This window comes from Neovison vison, chromosome 9 (assembly GCF_020171115.1).
Source record: "Neovison vison isolate M4711 chromosome 9, ASM_NN_V1, whole genome shotgun sequence".
Taxonomy (NCBI): domain Eukaryota; kingdom Metazoa; phylum Chordata; class Mammalia; order Carnivora; family Mustelidae; genus Neogale; species Neogale vison.
Genome location: NC_058099.1, coordinates 42,928,531 through 42,945,805, shown reverse-complemented (window position 1 = coordinate 42,945,805; position 17,275 = coordinate 42,928,531). Strand labels below are relative to the sequence as shown.

The 17,275-nt window shown below is 40.9% G+C and overlaps 1 protein-coding gene across 3 annotated transcripts in view; it reads left to right on the top strand.

Annotated features, from left to right (window-relative positions):
* TEK (TEK receptor tyrosine kinase) overlaps positions 1–17,275 on the top strand; it is a 94,785-nt gene that overhangs the window by 57,799 nt on the left and 19,711 nt on the right. For all 3 annotated transcript variants that reach the window (XM_044265557.1, XM_044265556.1, XM_044265558.1), the window contains 6 exons: positions 1,200–1,351; positions 2,959–3,103; positions 7,628–7,789; positions 8,947–9,081; positions 13,902–14,189; positions 16,197–16,496. In XM_044265557.1, the coding sequence (XP_044121492.1) occupies positions 1,200–1,351; positions 2,959–3,103; positions 7,628–7,789; positions 8,947–9,081; positions 13,902–14,189; positions 16,197–16,496 (1,182 nt within the window). The remainder of the gene's footprint in view (positions 1–1,199; positions 1,352–2,958; positions 3,104–7,627; positions 7,790–8,946; positions 9,082–13,901; positions 14,190–16,196; positions 16,497–17,275) is intronic.

The window sequence follows — 17,275 nt, the reverse complement described above, 5'->3', positions numbered from 1 at the left end:
CAGATAGCAGCCCCGCACCCCGCTTCCTGGCTTCTCCTCCATCTCCACCTGCAAACCCGCCTTCCAGCCGACTGCAGGAAGTGCAAGGCGACAGAGCAGGAAAGACTTAACTGCCTTCAAAGTGTCAAAGCGCTTTTTAAAGTTCCTATGTGAATCACTTCTTAAGCCGAAAAATCTGGTAGATTCTAATCACAGTCCCTTCAAGTCTACAGATAGATCAAGGAATTACCCTTGTAGTTCTTAGACCTCTTTCCTCCCTGCTCCGTACCTTTTACTCATTGCGTTCTAGGCCCGGGAAACAGGACAACAATATAAAATGTGAATGTTGTGTTCAACATGGCACCCCCACCAGTATCCAACAGCTCGTAAGTCCCTGCTGCTCTTGGGGGGCATTTCCATCACCCACAGTCTTTATGAAGTGCTGGACTGGTTTCTACTGCATCTCACTTTTAGTTACAAAGGTCTGAGGTTCTCTAAGACCCTACAATTCAGAATAAAATCGTTGTATTTCAGGATTATTCATTCTCTACCACGTAGGTATTAGGCAAGAAGTCCTGATACCCTTGTTGATACCAGAGACAGTGTCTTTCAGTGTTGGTGGCAACACTAGTGACTGGGCTGTTGCCTAGAAACCAGTTTGAGGGACTAGTTCTGTTCCACTTCGCTTCTTGCGTGTGTCAATGTTCCTCATTGCTCGCCACCTGCAGATTCAGGGAGCTCTGTCTTGTAGAGCACAAGGGAGGCTCACGTTGGTCAGCAACGTTGTGGGATTGTTTGCAGAGTCAAAGAGGACCGAGTTTTTGTTTTCGTTTTTGCTTTTTTTTTTTTTTTGGTCAGCATTCTCTTAAAAAGTAAAGGGAGCTGAAATGTCAGACCAGGGATGATTTGGTCATGAGGATCATTTTAGCATAGAGACTGTCCACCCCAGATCCACTGAGGGGAGCACGGCATTATGGCAGAGTGTAGACTCTGGATTCATACAGATCTGAGCTTGATTCTGGGCTATGAGCCTCAGTCTTCTCATCTGTAAGATGGGACCACAATAGCATTTCCCCCCACAAATTTATTACACGATGATAAAACAATATAATACTTGCAAAGTTCTTACCGGGGACATGACTTGCCAAATGGTAGCTGCTTTTACTTCTGTTGCTGCTGTGTCAAAGATTAGATTTCACAGTGCTGTTTTCCTCATGCAGGCACACCAAGGATGATCCCAAAGATAGAGGATTTGCCGGATCACATAGAAGTAAACAGCGGCAAATTCAACCCCATCTGCAAAGCGTCTGGCTGGCCACTACCTGCCAATGAAGAAATGACACTTGTGAAGCCGGATGGGACAGTGCTCCACGTAGGAGTTCTTCTTCTTCTGGCTCCTGACAGTGCTAGATGCTTTCAGTGTAGCAATCCCTTCGCTGCAGGCTGGGTTCCACCCTGGGCTTGCATCCTCCAAAGCCAGTGTGTTGTCACCTTGGACAGAATACTGTGTCCCTGGGGAGGTAGAGCAGAGTCACCGCAGCCTGGCCAGTGCCACGGGGCAAGGTTGGCAAGAGACCACCACAGTGGAATTGAGGAAGCTGAGCGCCAACCGTCCCACTCTTCCCGCAGAGTTCCCACTGTGTGTGTTGAGAGGAACACGTCAGGCCATGCAGGCTCTCCTCCTCACAGTACATCCCCTCGGTCTAGCATCTATCAGGAAGAATGAGGGGGTCCGGTGGCCACCAAAGGGTATGGCAAGGTGTGGCCACATGAATCAGCAGGAGATTCTTGTGCTATCAGGAAATGGAAATTTGATGACTGATCTATTTCTATTGTGTTCTTTGGAGCAAAAATTAGCAGAGCACTAAAGAAGGCAGTTCAGTCTAATTTCGTTGATTCCAGATAGATCTGCTCTCACACTTCCCATTCAGAAACCATAAACCATGGAATCCCTTGGATCTGAATACTTTCCTTGGGCCCCCGACCTCTTCATTCTGCCCTTGTGGCAGGAGCTCAGCTCTGGTTAGGGGCGGTCAGAGCACTTCTTCTTTGCTGGAAAGGACTAAGCAACTTTTCCAATATGTTTCCCTTCTTTCTTCCAACAATCTCCAATGTGGCCCAGATAGGAGTTCCCCAAATTTCTCTGGGTCACCAGAGATCCTCAGGAAGTTGATGTATTTTCTTGTCTATACATTTTGAAATGGTTATCTTTTTTTGTTGTTGTTGTTGTTTTCCTCTCAAAGATAGCTGAAAATCAACCTGGCAAGAGGGTAGATGCCAGTGGCCTCCTGGTTGCAGGATATGTGGAATGTGCCATTATTGGTTTCCACATGTCAGCTGTTCCACAAACAATTCCTTAGTCAGTGAAGCCAGTTGACAGCTGCTTAAAATCTTGTTGGCCTTTTCCTGAGTTAATGGAAGTAAGAGCTACCCTCTAGGGAGAGTCAGCCGTGCTGTATACGTGCTGCTTATTATTCCCTGTCCCCTCACTAGAGAAGTGGAAATTGGCTGGGTGACGTTGACTCAGGAATTATCAAGAGTGGCAGAGTAGGGATGTGAGTTGTTGTCCATGTGTCTTCAGAGCCCAGATTTTTCCCACAACACTGCACTCGGTAGCTCCTCAATTATTTTGGGGAACCATTTTGTACTCTCACCCAGCCATCTCTGTATTAAACTGGGAAGGAACAAATATTGCCAGAGCAGTTTAAAGGAATTGGGTTCTTAGTCTGTAAGTATTTACCCCACACTCCCAAACACACAAACACAACAGCAGGATCTGAGAGGGCGTCAATCCAATATAAACTTTCAGGGTTACTACAATAGCTTTGGAAATAAGCCAGTGATTATACTAGCATTGCATTTGGCTTCTTAATCTCTCCTAGAAAACGTCTTATCAAACAATGAGATGGGGTCAGTGTTATGGACCTTTCATGTGTTTATGCCTCCCTAGAAGCTTTTATTTGTGTTTGACCCTTCCAGCCCAAAGACTTCAACCTTACGAGTCATCTGTCAGTGGCCACATTCACCATCCACCGGATCCTCCCCCCTGACTCAGGAGTCTGGGTCTGCAGTGTGAACACCGTGGCTGGGATGGTGGAAAAGCCTTTCAACATTTCTGTTAAAGGTAAGCTCCATTTTCTAGAAGAAGAGCTGGCCTCCTCGGTGCAGTGTTTATGTATGGTTGGGTGCTGCTCCCGGATAGAAATGTTATCTGAACACGAAAATGCCTTTTTGGGTATTTTCTAGGTTTTAAAATTTTTTTTCATAGGCAAGAAAATGGAAAGGAGGGATTAAGGAGATAACCTTTAGAGTCACACAGCCCTGGCTTTGATTTTTGTCCCTAAGAGCAAGACAGCTTTTGTATAGCCCTGAGCAGATGAGTTTAACTTCTCTGAGCCTTTCTTCATTTGAAAATAAAGTTTAGTTCATCTACTGCTCAGGGTGACTGTGAATATTTGTTAAATATGCAAAACACCTGGAATTGTGTCTGGCATAACATGTCTAGTTGTGTTTATAGTACATGAAAAGTTCGACTTCATCATTGTTGTGACTTCCTATTCATTATTGTACAGAATAATTTGGAAAATACTTTGAGAATTACTCACTTATTATGAAGCACATGCTATGCTATATAATGAACAATAATTTTTTCACATATTCAGCATGGCGCATATTCTTCCTGCTATGAATTAGTTTTCCAAAATTTACATTGATCTAAGTAGATGGGTATACGTTTGTGGCTTTAAGGGGAGAAGGAACATGAAGGTAAATCCAAATTATCTTGGCTGGTATACATAGATACCACAAGGAATTCTAAATTTGGAAGTTTCTTATGAACCCATTTAGACAAAAACAGCTAACAGCTCTTGGATATATTTTGTAGAAAGTCACCGGGCTAAGTACTTCACACACTTCATCTTATTTAATTATTATAAGAACTGTATGTAGTAGATATTGTTATCACCACTTTACCAGTCAGAAAACAGGTGCAGAGGGTTTAGTTAACTTGTATAAAGTAGCACATTTGTTAAGGAATAAATCTTAGCTTTGAACCGGGGTATCCTGAATCAGATGCTGCAAAATCTTTTCTAGACCATTTCGTTTTCTCTGTCTCCTGTGTTAAAGTTTAGGAAGCAAGATAACCAATGATGACTTGTATTTTACCCATTTGATTGCTTGATTAGGAATCTTTGGGCTATCTGAGAAGTAATTTCCATAAATAAAATAAAAGCAAATGCCCAGAGTATAATAATCTTTTTTAAGAGACCAGTAACGACATTAGCCTAAATACAACCTTGTAGATTGGGATTCTCTACTCTGAGCATCCATATAAACTGTCACAGAATCTTCAATATTTTTTTTTTTGGGAATTACGGGGAAAAGCCCTGATCTGTTTTATTCAGTAGAACATTCACTTGATCAAAATAATTTCTTGTATCTTGCATGTTCTTGAAAGGAAGGAAATGATATGCAGACAAGACAAATTACCTTATTTTTAAGCTTCTTGGAATGTTTTCTGCTCATGGAAAATAAAAGTCAAAAATAAAACATGTTGCTAAGAGTCCGTGGCTATAATTTTTATTTTTTAGTAGAAGACACAGCACATAAAATCAATGCATCAAAGCCTTTGTAGTACTAAGTTACTGATACCTCTTCATGTCATATTTACTGATAGATATAAAATCAAAATAGCCATTTTGTAAATTATTCAGTGTCTTTAATCACAGTAAAAAAAAAAAAAAAAGTTGCAAGGCTTTTACTACCAGAATACAAGTTGGTACAACCACTTTGGAAAACTGAAAATGTATGCTTAAGTTAGCCTACATATACCTAGGACCTGGCAGTTCTCCTAGGTATAAGCTCAAAAGAGTGTATATGTTCAAAAAGACATCTTCAATATTCAGAGCAATTTTATTCACAATAGTCCCAAACTGAAACTAACCCAATTATCCAACCACATGATAAAGGAGAAATAGATTGTATTAGATTCATACCTAATGGGTTGCTAGGGCTGTCATACAGAGTGCCACAGATGAGGAGGCTTAAACAGAAATCTGTTTTCTCACATTCTGGAGGCTAGGTAAGTGATTGAAGTGTCAGCAGAATTTATTTCTCCTGAGGCCTCACTCCTTGGCTCATAAATGGCTGTCTTTTCCCTGTATTTTCACATGGTCTTCTGTGTGTGAGTGTGTGTGTGTGTGTGTGTGTGTGTCCTAATTTAATCTTCTAAGGACAACAGTTGTATTGGATTGGGACCCACCCTAATGACCTCATTTTGACTTCCTTACCTCTTTAAAGACCCTGTCTCTAAATAGAGTTACCTTCTGAGGTACTGGGGATTAAGACTTCCACTTAAGAATTTTGAGGGAATGCAGTTCAGCTCATAACATCATACAATGGAATATAAAACAGCAACAAAAGAGAATTCCTGCAACAATATGGCTATCATAGACACACTTCATCTATCATATGGCTATCATAGACATAATAAAGAACAAATGAAAATAGATGCTTTATGATTCCATTTATATAAAGAACAGGCAAAACTAACTGATAGTGACAAAAGCCAGGGTAATAGTTCCCTATTGAATAGTTCCCTGATCCTCATAAGAGTGCCTTCCTGGGGACTGGAAATATTCCTTGTCTCAGTCTGGGTAATGAGTACCTGGGTATGTGCACAAGTAAAGTCCCTCGAATGAAAAACACTTAAGAGTTTTGCACTTTATAATATGTATATCTCAATACAAATTACTAAAAGACAAAAAACTAAAATGATAAATTACTAAAAGGAAAGTTTTGGAGCAGTTTGTTTCATGTTAATATCATGCATATACTGCATAGCTGTTTATTACCTTTGTAATATCTGAGGCTTTTTTAATCCCATAAGAACCAATTTTAACCTATTTGGGGGTGTTATTTCACCCTATTGAGAATATATGGTCTTTGAAATGGGGAGATTATTCTAGATTATCTGGGTGGACCCACTCTAATCAGATGAGTCCTTAAAAGCAGTTATCATCAGATAGAGATATCACAATGAAAGAAGGGCTCGAGATACATGATGTTGCCTTTGAAGATGGAGGAAGGGACCATAAGTGAAGGAATGTAGGTGGTTTCTAGAAGTTGGGAAGAACAAGAAAACAGTGTCTCCCTTTGAGCTCTGTACAGTCCTACTAACACCTTGATCTTAGCCCAGTGAGACCCCTGTCTGACTTCTGACCTCCAGAGCTATAAGAATCAATTTGTGTTGCTTTAAAGAGAAAGACCATGCATAGTTGAGAGGAAGACCAATATCAAATGTTCACACAAACTCTCTAAGAATAATAAATTCTGAAAATTGCAATGGAGGACAAGATTAAGTTCTTTGAAGCCTAACTGAGTTTCTAGTATAGCCCCTGTAAAGAAATCACATCAGAGCTGATTAATGAATGATCAGTTAAGAGGTAACAGAGAATGAATGGTGAGAGGCCTGGGGTTTTGGTTTCAGGAAAACAACACTTAAAAAGAACAGAGATAGAAAGGAGCTTGTCCCAGTTTTCCTTGGATGAATTGAAAGGTCAGTGGCTCGGTGATGGGCATTAAGGAGGACATGTGATGGGATGCGCACTGGTGTTACACGCAACTGATGGATCATTGAACACAACTTCTGAAAGTGATAATGTACTGTATGTCGGCTAACTGAATTTAAATTAAAAAGTTTTTTAAAATTAAAAAAATGTCAGTGATATTGGAGGGTATTGAGTGAGGGGAAGAGGAGGCGGGGGCTCAATGTGCAAGGCCTGATAGGTCATGGTATAAATTTTAGATTTTATTCTAAACATGATGGGAATCCATGGTAAGGTCTTGATTAGAGGAGTGATCATATTTTAAGAAGTACTTTGCGGATAGTGGGTGGGAGGGGAAAGAGCAAAGCCAGGAGACCACAGCGCAGGTGACTGCATTGAATCTGAACAGAGAGCTCTTAAGAGTGGTAAGGGAGACTGGGGGAGTTTTCAGGCCCTGAGACCTCAACCACCAGCCAGTGCCAGGTTCTTGACTCATGAGAAAGAATTCAAGGAATTCAGAGTATAGCAGAAGTTATATTACAAAGCCAAAGTACACACAGATACAGGATCTGAGATGCCCTGGGTGGATGCTGAGTTCTGCTTTTTATAAATAGTCACAATGGGCGGGTGATATATTCTTGAAAGCTGGGAATAGCCGGGGTCTTCCAAAAACTTTGCATGTCATTATGCATGGTTTATGGCAGCTACTCTGCGCAGGCGCAGTCTAATTTTTCTCGTACAGATGCTCCATAGTCAAAATGTACGAGGAGTACTCTGGCGCCCCCAGTGGAGGAGTCATTCTGTCATTTGCCGACTGACTGGGACTGTATGTATGCGCGCCATGGGCTTGAGCCATAAGGGGATGCTTACGGCCCTGAGAAAGCACGGAGCTATCGCGGAGTTTACTCAGTTGTCACAAACAGTCTGTCGAGTGTCAGACTCCGTTCCCTGCCTTTTGTTCCTCCTGCAGTTACCCAGTGTTTCCCTATATACTGCCTCAAGGGGGTTTTGTTGGAAATGTAAGGTTACCTCTCCTCTGTCCTCATCAAAGTACAGGTAATCAAACTCCAGAAACTAATCTGATTGCTGAAAATTTTGTTTAGTTCTTCCAGAGCCGCTGAATGCCCCAAACGTGATTGACACTGGACATAATTTTGCTGTCATCAACATCAGCTCTGAGCCTTACTTTGGGGATGGACCAATCAAATCCAAGAAGCTTCTATACAAACCTGTTAATCATTATGAGGCTTGGCGGCATATTCAAGGTAAGGTTTGAACAGGAAAGACTCCAGCTAAAGATGGGGCACCAGGAGGGGAAAAAAAAAAATTCCTCAAATAAAGAAATACAGAAATCCTCTCTTGCACTCTCATTCCTCTGCCCCAGGGTAGTGGCTGTAGCCAAGGATTCCATTTCAGAGTTAATTACCTACCAATCTTTTAGTATCATAATGCCCGTGATTTCCTAAAAAGGGCCCCCTAGGCACTGCATGTAGGTAATTGAGGAAGTTACAAAAAGAACAAAAGGAGTTTTGGGCTTCATATTAACCCAGCTGACCTGGATATGTGAAATTAAGTCATGGCACTGTTACCGAGCCCTTCACATTCTATTGTAGACTCCGCCAAAATTCAGAATCTAGTGACGTAAGGCTGATTTGCAAAGTAGCTGTTGACAATATCAATGGAGAGGTTTTATTAAAAAGCAGCTTTTTTTTTCATATGATGGTAATAATTTGTCACTTTCCACAAACTGTTCTTTTAAGAACTTGTAAACCCAGCCCAGTTTTTTTTTTTTTTCCTTACCAACTGGAAATTTATCGTATGGTAAGGCAGTACTTTTGCAATATCTGTGGAGAATAGAGTGTGGCTAAAGCAAATGGCTAAGGAGAAAAGATGCACATACTATTTGTTTAAGAGATCTATTTTCAATGACTTCAGAGCCCTTCATTTGTAAATGGCATGATTATTACAAATCTGCTTTCTGGTCTTTGTAAGCAAATCCTCAAAGAATCTCTTCTCTTGATAGTCTGGTTGTGATCACTATGTATTTAAAAACAGTGGCAATTAAATTATATTATTTTAATTGAGATCCCCCCCATTAAGTCTAATTGCTATTCCATATAGTTGAAGATTTGTGTGGTTTTATCCTGTAAGTGAAAAGACAAAATCCCTAGAGCAAAAGTGATTCAGTGGTTCAGAGAGACTTACATTAATGTATACATTGTAATCTGGAAACTTCCTTAAAAAAGCCTCATTTTCCTTATGTTAGGAATGGTGAGGCCCTGAAGGGGGGGATTGGCTATTTCACTTAGAACATTGTATTTTTGAAAAACCAAACACTAGTTCACATCACAATAACAACATTCCACTTTAAACAATGTACAAGTATGCCAACTTAAGTTTCCTGAACTTTCCCTCTTCTCAGTGACAAATGAGATTGTTACACTCAACTATTTGGAACCTCGCACAGAATACGAGCTCTGCGTGCAGCTGGTCCGGCGTGGAGAGGGCGGGGAAGGGCATCCGGGACCCGTGAGACGGTTCACAACTGCTTCTATCGGTCAGTGGAAGCAAACAGCACTTATTCCTGCACTGGGTGGGAGGGGGGAGGAAGGGGAAAGAGGAAGGAAGACCAGGAAGGGTGGTGGTGGGCGAGTGGGTGGGTGGAGATGTAGGGGGAAGGAGTTTGCTTTTGAATGGGTGGGAAAGTGACAGGAAGGTTGGCAGCTTGGAGCCAAAGAGCTCTTTTATTTGGGCTGCACTCCTGGTCTATGTCCCTGGGGGAGGGTGTCTGCAGCAGTACGGGGACAGAGGAGGAAGCAGATGAGCCTTCAGGAAGTCAGGGCCATCCCTTAGGACTTGGGATTTACTTAGCAGCAACTGCTCGGCTCCTGAGTTTTACCAACAGCTTCCTGTTTCCATCTTAAGGGCCTAAGTCAGACTCTTGCCGCATACGTACTTCAGATATCCCAGTTTATTTATTTTTAAAACTAATTTCTAATTTTTCAAAGTAATTCATGCACAGAGTTAAAACATCAAATAGGATAAAAGGCTTTTTTTTTTTTTTTTTTTTTTTTTTTTTCCCAATTTATTTATTTTCAGAAAAACAGTATTCATTATTTTTTCACCACACCCAGTGCTCCATGCAAGCTGTGCCCTCTATAATACCCACCACCTGGTACCCCAACCTCCCACCCCCCCGCCACATGAAAAAATGCTCATCATCATTAGCCCTCAGGGAGATTCAAATTAAAACCACATTGAGATATCACCTTACACCAGTTAGAATGGCCAAAATTAACAAAACAGGAAACAACATGTGTTGGAGAGGATGTGGAGAAAGGGGAACCCTCTTACACTGTTGGTGGGAATGCAAGTTGGTGCAGCCTCTTTGGAGAACAGTGTGGAGATTCCTCAAGAAATTAAAAATAGAGCTTCCCTATGACCCTGCAATTGCACTCCTGGGTATTTACCCCAAAGATACAGATGTAGTGAAAAGAAGGGCCATCTGTACCCCAATGTTTATAGCAGCAATGGCCACAGTCGCCAAACTATGGAAAGAACCAAGATGCCCTTCAACGGATGAATGGATAAGGAAGATGTGGTCCATATACACTATGGAGTATTATGCCTCCATCAGAAAGGACGAATATCCAACTTTTGTAGCAACATGGACAGGACTGGAAGAGATTATGCTGAGTGAAATCAGCCAAGCAGAGAGAGTCAATTATCATATGGTTTCACTCATTTGTGGAGCATAACCAATAGCATGGAGGACAAGGGGCGTTAGAGAGTAGTAGGGAATTTGGGTAAATTGGAAGGGGAGGTGAACCATGAGAGACTATGGACTCTGAAAAACAGGATAAAAGGCTTTTATCTAAAGAACAGCAGACCCCTGTTCCACCTCCCAACCCTCCAGTGCTGCCTCCTACAGGCAGCCCGTTTTACCTCCTTAAGCTAATTTTTTTTTTTTTAGTTTCAGGATTATTTATTTGTCAGAGAGAGTGAGAGAGCACAAACAAGGGGAGCAGGGGGGTGGCAGGGAGAGGGAGGAGCAGGCTCCCCACTGAGCAAGGAGCCCAATGTGGGGCTCCATCCCAGGACCCTGGGATCATGACCTGAGCCAAAGGCAGATCCTTACTGGAATGAGCCACCCGGGCACCCCCACCTTAAGCTACTTTGTAACGTACGACTCCATGTTTCTAAATTACTGGTTCTCAAACATTAGTATCCTTAAGAATTGCCTGGAGAGCTGGTTAAAACACATTTCTAGGCCCACCCCCAGAGTTTCCAATTCAGTAGGTTTGGGGTAGGGGTCGGGCTTAAGACTTTGCAGCTCTAAGAAGTTGACAAGTGGTACTTATTGTTGATCCTCGATCTGTACATGCTGAGTAATAGTGCTTGGAGAAGCAGTGTGCAAATAAGGGATGGTTTCCTGGAACTCACCAGGTAGCAAATATAAAAAATAGCACCAGAAGCGCTATATATATATAGCGCTTCTGGTACTATATATATATGTGTGTGTGTGTGTGTGTGTGTGTGTTTATATAAAAATTATATAAATAAATTTATATAGAAATTTTATATATTTATATAAAATATATTAAAAATTTTATATATTTTATATAAAGATATAAAAATTATATGTAAAATATATAATGTATTTATATAAATTTATATAATATATATATTTTATATATATAAATATATGTATAAAAATATATATATATATAAAAGTTGGAAGATAAAGAGGCCTCTGCTCTGTGCTCAGGTTGCTGCTAAAAGGCAAATGGTAGTTAATTCTCTCTCTGCCAGTGTTAATGAATCAAAGGGGAAGGTCATAATCTGACTCAGATGGAAAGTATTTATGGAACAGATCATAAAACACTTCACAGACCCACACAGTACTGTCTTCAGCATTCAGAGTATGTTCCAGCCAGGATGTCTTTAGAAGTCTCTTGGAATATTTCAAAGTAGTTCTCAGGGGTAGGTGGGGAGAGAATTCTTGAAGGTTCTTCTTTTCCCATCATTTGAATTTTGCTGATGTTTGTTTTTTAATTCATCAGGCAGTTGCTCTATTTATAAGTATGTTGATTTAATGGTGAAAGCCAGGAGGCCCGGGTTGGGGGCGGGGAGGGGAGAGAACACACTCTGAACACAGTCAGAAAAAGGGCAGGTGCGGGGGGGGGGGGGTAAAGGGTAAGTTATGTTCCTAAAGGAAAGGAAAAGGGAAATGACCATTTATCAAGTGACTCTTCTGCATCAAGCCTAGGCTTCGGAGGTTTACGTATATGCTCTTATTGTCAAAGCAGAACAGAACTTTCTGTTCTGCTTTGTCATTCTGAGTTCGTCTGGCTCCTCTGGGCGGCTTCTTTTAGAACTTAAACTTCAGAGATAAGGAACCTCTTTCAACTTGTAAAGGTTATAGAGAATAAGAGCTATTTTTAGTAATAAATGTATTAATTTTAAATGGTTAAAATAATGATTATATTTGCAAAGGCTACATACAGGTGGTCGTCCTGATGTATAGAAACAGACCCTTTCTCTCACCTCTAACTGAAAAATAGCAGTTTTTCAAACTTTTCTCCCTCTTCCTCTCTCTCCCCCTGCTCCTCCTCCTTCAACTACTGCCCCCTTTAGATATCTGTGTCCTTAGGACAAAATGCCTCTTTTGTCCTAATGTCTCCCCTGCCATGAGTTTTAATACCATAGATATATTTGTATACTGTGGCCCTACATAAGCCACTGTAATATCTGAAATATTCTCATATCCCACAAACCAGTTTTTGCCCTCTTAGGAACAATAGTGTCCCCACTGAGAATGCAAGAGTTAAAGGATCCCTATTGCATGTTTTGAAAATACTTAATATCTAGAATTTAAAAATCAATTTACTGTTGTTATAAACCGAGAATACAGAGTCCTGTGCCCACTGACACAGATAAGACAGGAAGGGAGGGAGGGAGGGAGGCAGGAAGGAAGGAGGGAAAGTAGTTTATGTAAGAGTCCCTGACTTCTTGTAAGCATTCTCCCATCCATTATCCCATGTGTTCCTCCTGAGTCTGAAAGAGAACTAGTTCCATTTCGTGTTACATGTGAACTTGGAGAACTTGTGAATTTTCCCAAGGCTGCAAAACTTGGCGTGTTCCTCTCTCTTTCATTTCAAAACCCTTGTTTGCATTCAGGTACTGTCTGGTAGCCCAGGTTCTCAGTCAGGGCAGCGTGTAGTCAGAGCCAGTCCCTTGCTTGATCAGAGCAGGGTGAGGCCAGGCCCTGCCACCATAGCTGTTCCAGTGTTTGAAATTCTTGCTACAGGGAAGGAACCCTGAAATAGCGTTAAAATATATTGCTCAAAATCGTAACCAAAACACTGAATAGTTACCCACCCATCCTATCCCACAGCCTTGGAGCATCCACTGTTTTAATTTATAACAGTTTCCTCCCTATCCTTCACCAGCTGTATCCAGGACTTTTACCAAACTGCAACTAGAGTTTTTTCTAATGTATTATAGATATTTTTATTGGCCTCCCATGCTACTCCCAATGATCTATTTTAATCCATTGGATGGTTATATCATAATTTATTAAAGCATTTTCCTATTTTGAGCATTTAGGTTTCTTCTGATTGTTTGCTATTATTGAATAATGCCACAATGAATGTCTTCACGCACTTAGGTTTTTCTCTTCTTCTGGATTATTTCTTCAAGATAAATCAGGATAAAATTATTTCTTCAGGATATAATCTATAGTCAGATTATAGGGCCAAAGCAGACAATTACTTCTAGAACTCTTGAAAATACTCTCAAGTTGTTCTCTAAGGGGGTTCCTCTATTATAATTACTCAAACTACAAATTAAAACTGTTATAAAGGGGCACCTGGGTGGCTCAGTTGTTAAGCGTCTGCCTTCGGCTCAGGTCATGATCCCAGGGTCCTGGGATCCAGCCCCACGTCAGGTTCCCTGTTCCGTGAGTGGGAAGCCTGCTTCTTCCTCTCCCACTCCCCCTGCTTATGTTCCCTCCCTTTCTGTGTCTCTCCCTGTCAGATAAATAAATAAAATCTTTAAAAAAATAGAATTGTTATAAATATTTGCTACTTTGATAAGAAAAAAAAGTATGGCATGGTTGCTAGCTTGTGTTTCTTTGATGGTTTGTGAAGTTGTCTATTATTCTAGATGCCAAGGTTATTCTGTCAAGCTGCCCTTTGGGGCTGTTTGTGCTTCACCTGATACAAAAATCATGATCCAGGGGCACCTGTCTGGTCCAACAGATAGAGCATGTGACTCTTTACCTTGGGATTGTGAGTTCAAGCCCCATGGTGGGTGTAGTGTTTACTTAAAAACAAAATCTTTAAAAAAAATCGTGATCTTTCTGATTTCTCCCAGGTCTCCCACCTCCAAGAGGACTCATCCTCCTACCAAAAAGTCAAACCACTCTAAATTTGACCTGGCAACCAATATTTCCTATTTCAGAAGATGATTTTTATGTTGAAGTGGAGAGAAGGTCTGTGCAAATGAATAGTGACCAGCAGAATATCAAAGTTCCAGGCAACCTGACTTCAGTGCTCCTTAACAATTTACACCCCAGGGAGCAGTATATAGTCCGAGCCAGAGTCAACACCAAGGCCCAGGGGGAATGGAGTGAAGACCTCATCGCTTGGACCCTTAGCGACAGTAAGTAACTCACCGGGCTCTGGTCTTGCCCGAATGACATTTGGGTGCTGCTGCTTGGACTTAGTTACCATCAAGTCAAGCCTGTTTGCTAGACATCATAAAAGGCAGTTAAGTGTGCATGGAGGTTAACTAGTGTCCCCATCCCAACACACCAAATCATTTAAATAACCTGTAATATATAAGAAAGCCCCATGTATTTAGATTTGCAATAATTCAGGCAGGACTGTGCTAAAATTTACCTTTCCTTGGTATGCTATTATCTATTAAGTAAATTAATAGCATGAATAAGGTCTCTAGGGTATGTTTAATTTGCTGTAGGACAGGTTTCAGGATGGTCTTGTTTCTTCAGACCCACAGATGCTGGTTAATTAGTTAGGTCTTCCCTAATCTTAGAAGTCAAAGAATTCTGCTTGAAAAATCTTCAGTAGTAGATAATTCTTGGGGTTAGAAAATACATTTGAGAGTAATAAAACCTCTTTTCTTTCAAAATATTCTGCAACTCAGGATTTCCTCTATTTCAGATTGGTCATTTAAAATTTATGGCTGGAACTTCTTGGGTTTCTTGGTAGTATTGAAAGTTTTTCCTCATTAAGCAAGGAGTTCTGTTTTGCGTCACTGCATTAGAACTGTGTCTGTGTATTTTGGAGTCCTTGGAAAGATAAAATATGTCTTGGCCACACGGACTATCATTTAGGTTAGGATCATGGGGTCCCTTGCCAACACCCGATGTCTGAGGTTCCCCTCTGCAGCTGCCTGTCTCCACTTGCTCAATACCAGGTGTAGAAATGGGCTCTGTATCTGATACACTCTCTTGTATCAGTGACATGTGGAAGTCTCACCTGTTACGGTGGCATTCAGCGATTCTTCATCAATTTTTAAAAATTCGTGAAATTTACAGAATACTCAAAGAGTAATTCAACAAACACCCACATTCCTACCACCCAGAATTAACAACTGTTACTATTTTGTCATGCTTGTTTTCAGCTCTTTTGTTGATTTGTGGAAGTAAAAGCACAATACAGATCACAGGGCCCTTGGCCTGTCCTCCCTACTCTCATTTGATGGCTGACTCCCCGGAGACAACCCAGTTATGAGTTGGCTGTGTATCTTTCCATTCAAGGTTGAATCAGCTCGATATGTTAGATTCATCCATAAGTGCACATATGCATACGTACTGTTCTTCATTTTGCTTTTTTGAATTAACACTATGATTTCTATCTTATCCATGCTCATTGTTTAGATCTGACATATACTTTTAAAATCTCTGCATAACATTCTATGTTCTGACTATATGGTCCTATTTATCCGTTCTCTTTGAGGTGGATATTTAGGTTGTTTCCTTTGTGTACCATGTTCTCCCCCCCCCCCTTTTTTTTTAACTATTCCAAACAAAAGCGCAGTGACCATCCTTATACATGTCTCCAGGTGCATAGATGTGAGCGCTGTCCTAGAGAATATGTCCAGAAGTAGAACTGATGGGCAATGTTTCTCATTCAATGTGTACAATGTCCAGGAGTATATGAGAGTATCATTTTCCCTACATCCATCTCTGTTCATATATCTTTTCCCTATATCTCTATTACTTGATGGTGGAGATCTTTTTATTTTTCATAATCTCAAAGGTAAAAAATGGTACCCCACTGTTAAATTCAATTTTCATTTTCTTGATAATTAGCAATGTGGAGTATCTTTTCTTTGGCATATGGATTTCTGCTTTTTGATGAATTTGTTCATACACATTGCCCAATTTCTACTAGTTGTAACAGAATTTGATATCTTAATGCAAGGATGAGAAAATATATGATGAAATATGTGTTGCCATTTTCCTGTCTTGTGCCATTTTGTCAAGTCTTCATGGAGTCCACTTCCAGTTGATTGGAATTACTACCCAAGAAAACACCTATTTGCCCTTCTTGGTTTATGTGCTGACATTAAGTATCCATTAAAAGCATGGTAATCTAAGAGATGGTAGTGTAACTTAAGTGAATTTTTTTTTTAAATTTCCAGTTCTCCCTCCTCAACCAGAAAATATCAGGATTTCTAACATCACAGACTCCACAGCCATGATCTCTTGGACAATCTTGGATGGCTATTCTATTTCTTCTATTATCATCCGTTACAAGGTTCAGGGCAAGAATGAAGACCAGCACATTGATGTGAAGATCAAGAATGCCACCATTACCCAGTATCAGCTCAAGGGCCTAGAGCCTGAAACAGCTTACCAGGTGGACATTTTTGCAGAGAACAACATAGGGTCAAGCAACCCAACCTTTTCTCATGAACTGATGACCCTTTCTAAATCTCAAGGTTGGTAGAGTGAACAGGTATTTACCTAGGATTGTTTCTGGAGCGTATCAGAAAAGCCCCATTATCTTAATTAAGATACTTACCTCATATGTATGTGATGTGACATAATTCTTTTGTCCAAATAGGCTTCACCATCTCTAGATAGGTTCTTTTTTAATTATTATTTTTATTTTTAAAGATTTTAAAAAAATTATTAGAGAGAGATCACAAGTAGGCAGAGAGGCAGGCAGAGGAGGAGGGAGAAGCAGGCTTCCCGCTGAGCAGAGAGCCCGATGTGGGACTTGATCCCAGGACCCTGAGATCATGACCTGAGCCAAAGGCAGAGGCTTTAACCCACTGAGCCAGCCAGGCACCCCTCTAGATAGGTTCTTAAAATGAAAATGCCCCTGGGAGGGATACCCTGTTGATCCATTTTCTTTTGTTAAGCGTAAATCAGCCCATCAGCACTCCCCATCCAGGAACGGAGGCTCTGAGGAATATGAATTTCATTCCACGGAAAAAGAACATAGAACCTGCTTAGTGAAGGCAGGCCTGTGCGGGTGTTCAGTGGGAGGTTCCAAGAACCAACTCCATTCTTTTCAAATGAACTCCTCTTTTAGCTTTGAGGACTATGCTCTTCCAAGTTGGGTTTTTTGGTTGGTTGGTTGGTTTTGTTTTGTTTTGTTTTTACTTTTTGGATCCAAATTATGATGTCTCCATGTCCACCACTAACCCCCATTCCGGTGAGAGTAAGCTTTTTGAGATAGCTGGAGGTCTTTCAGAGTGCCAGGCACACGATG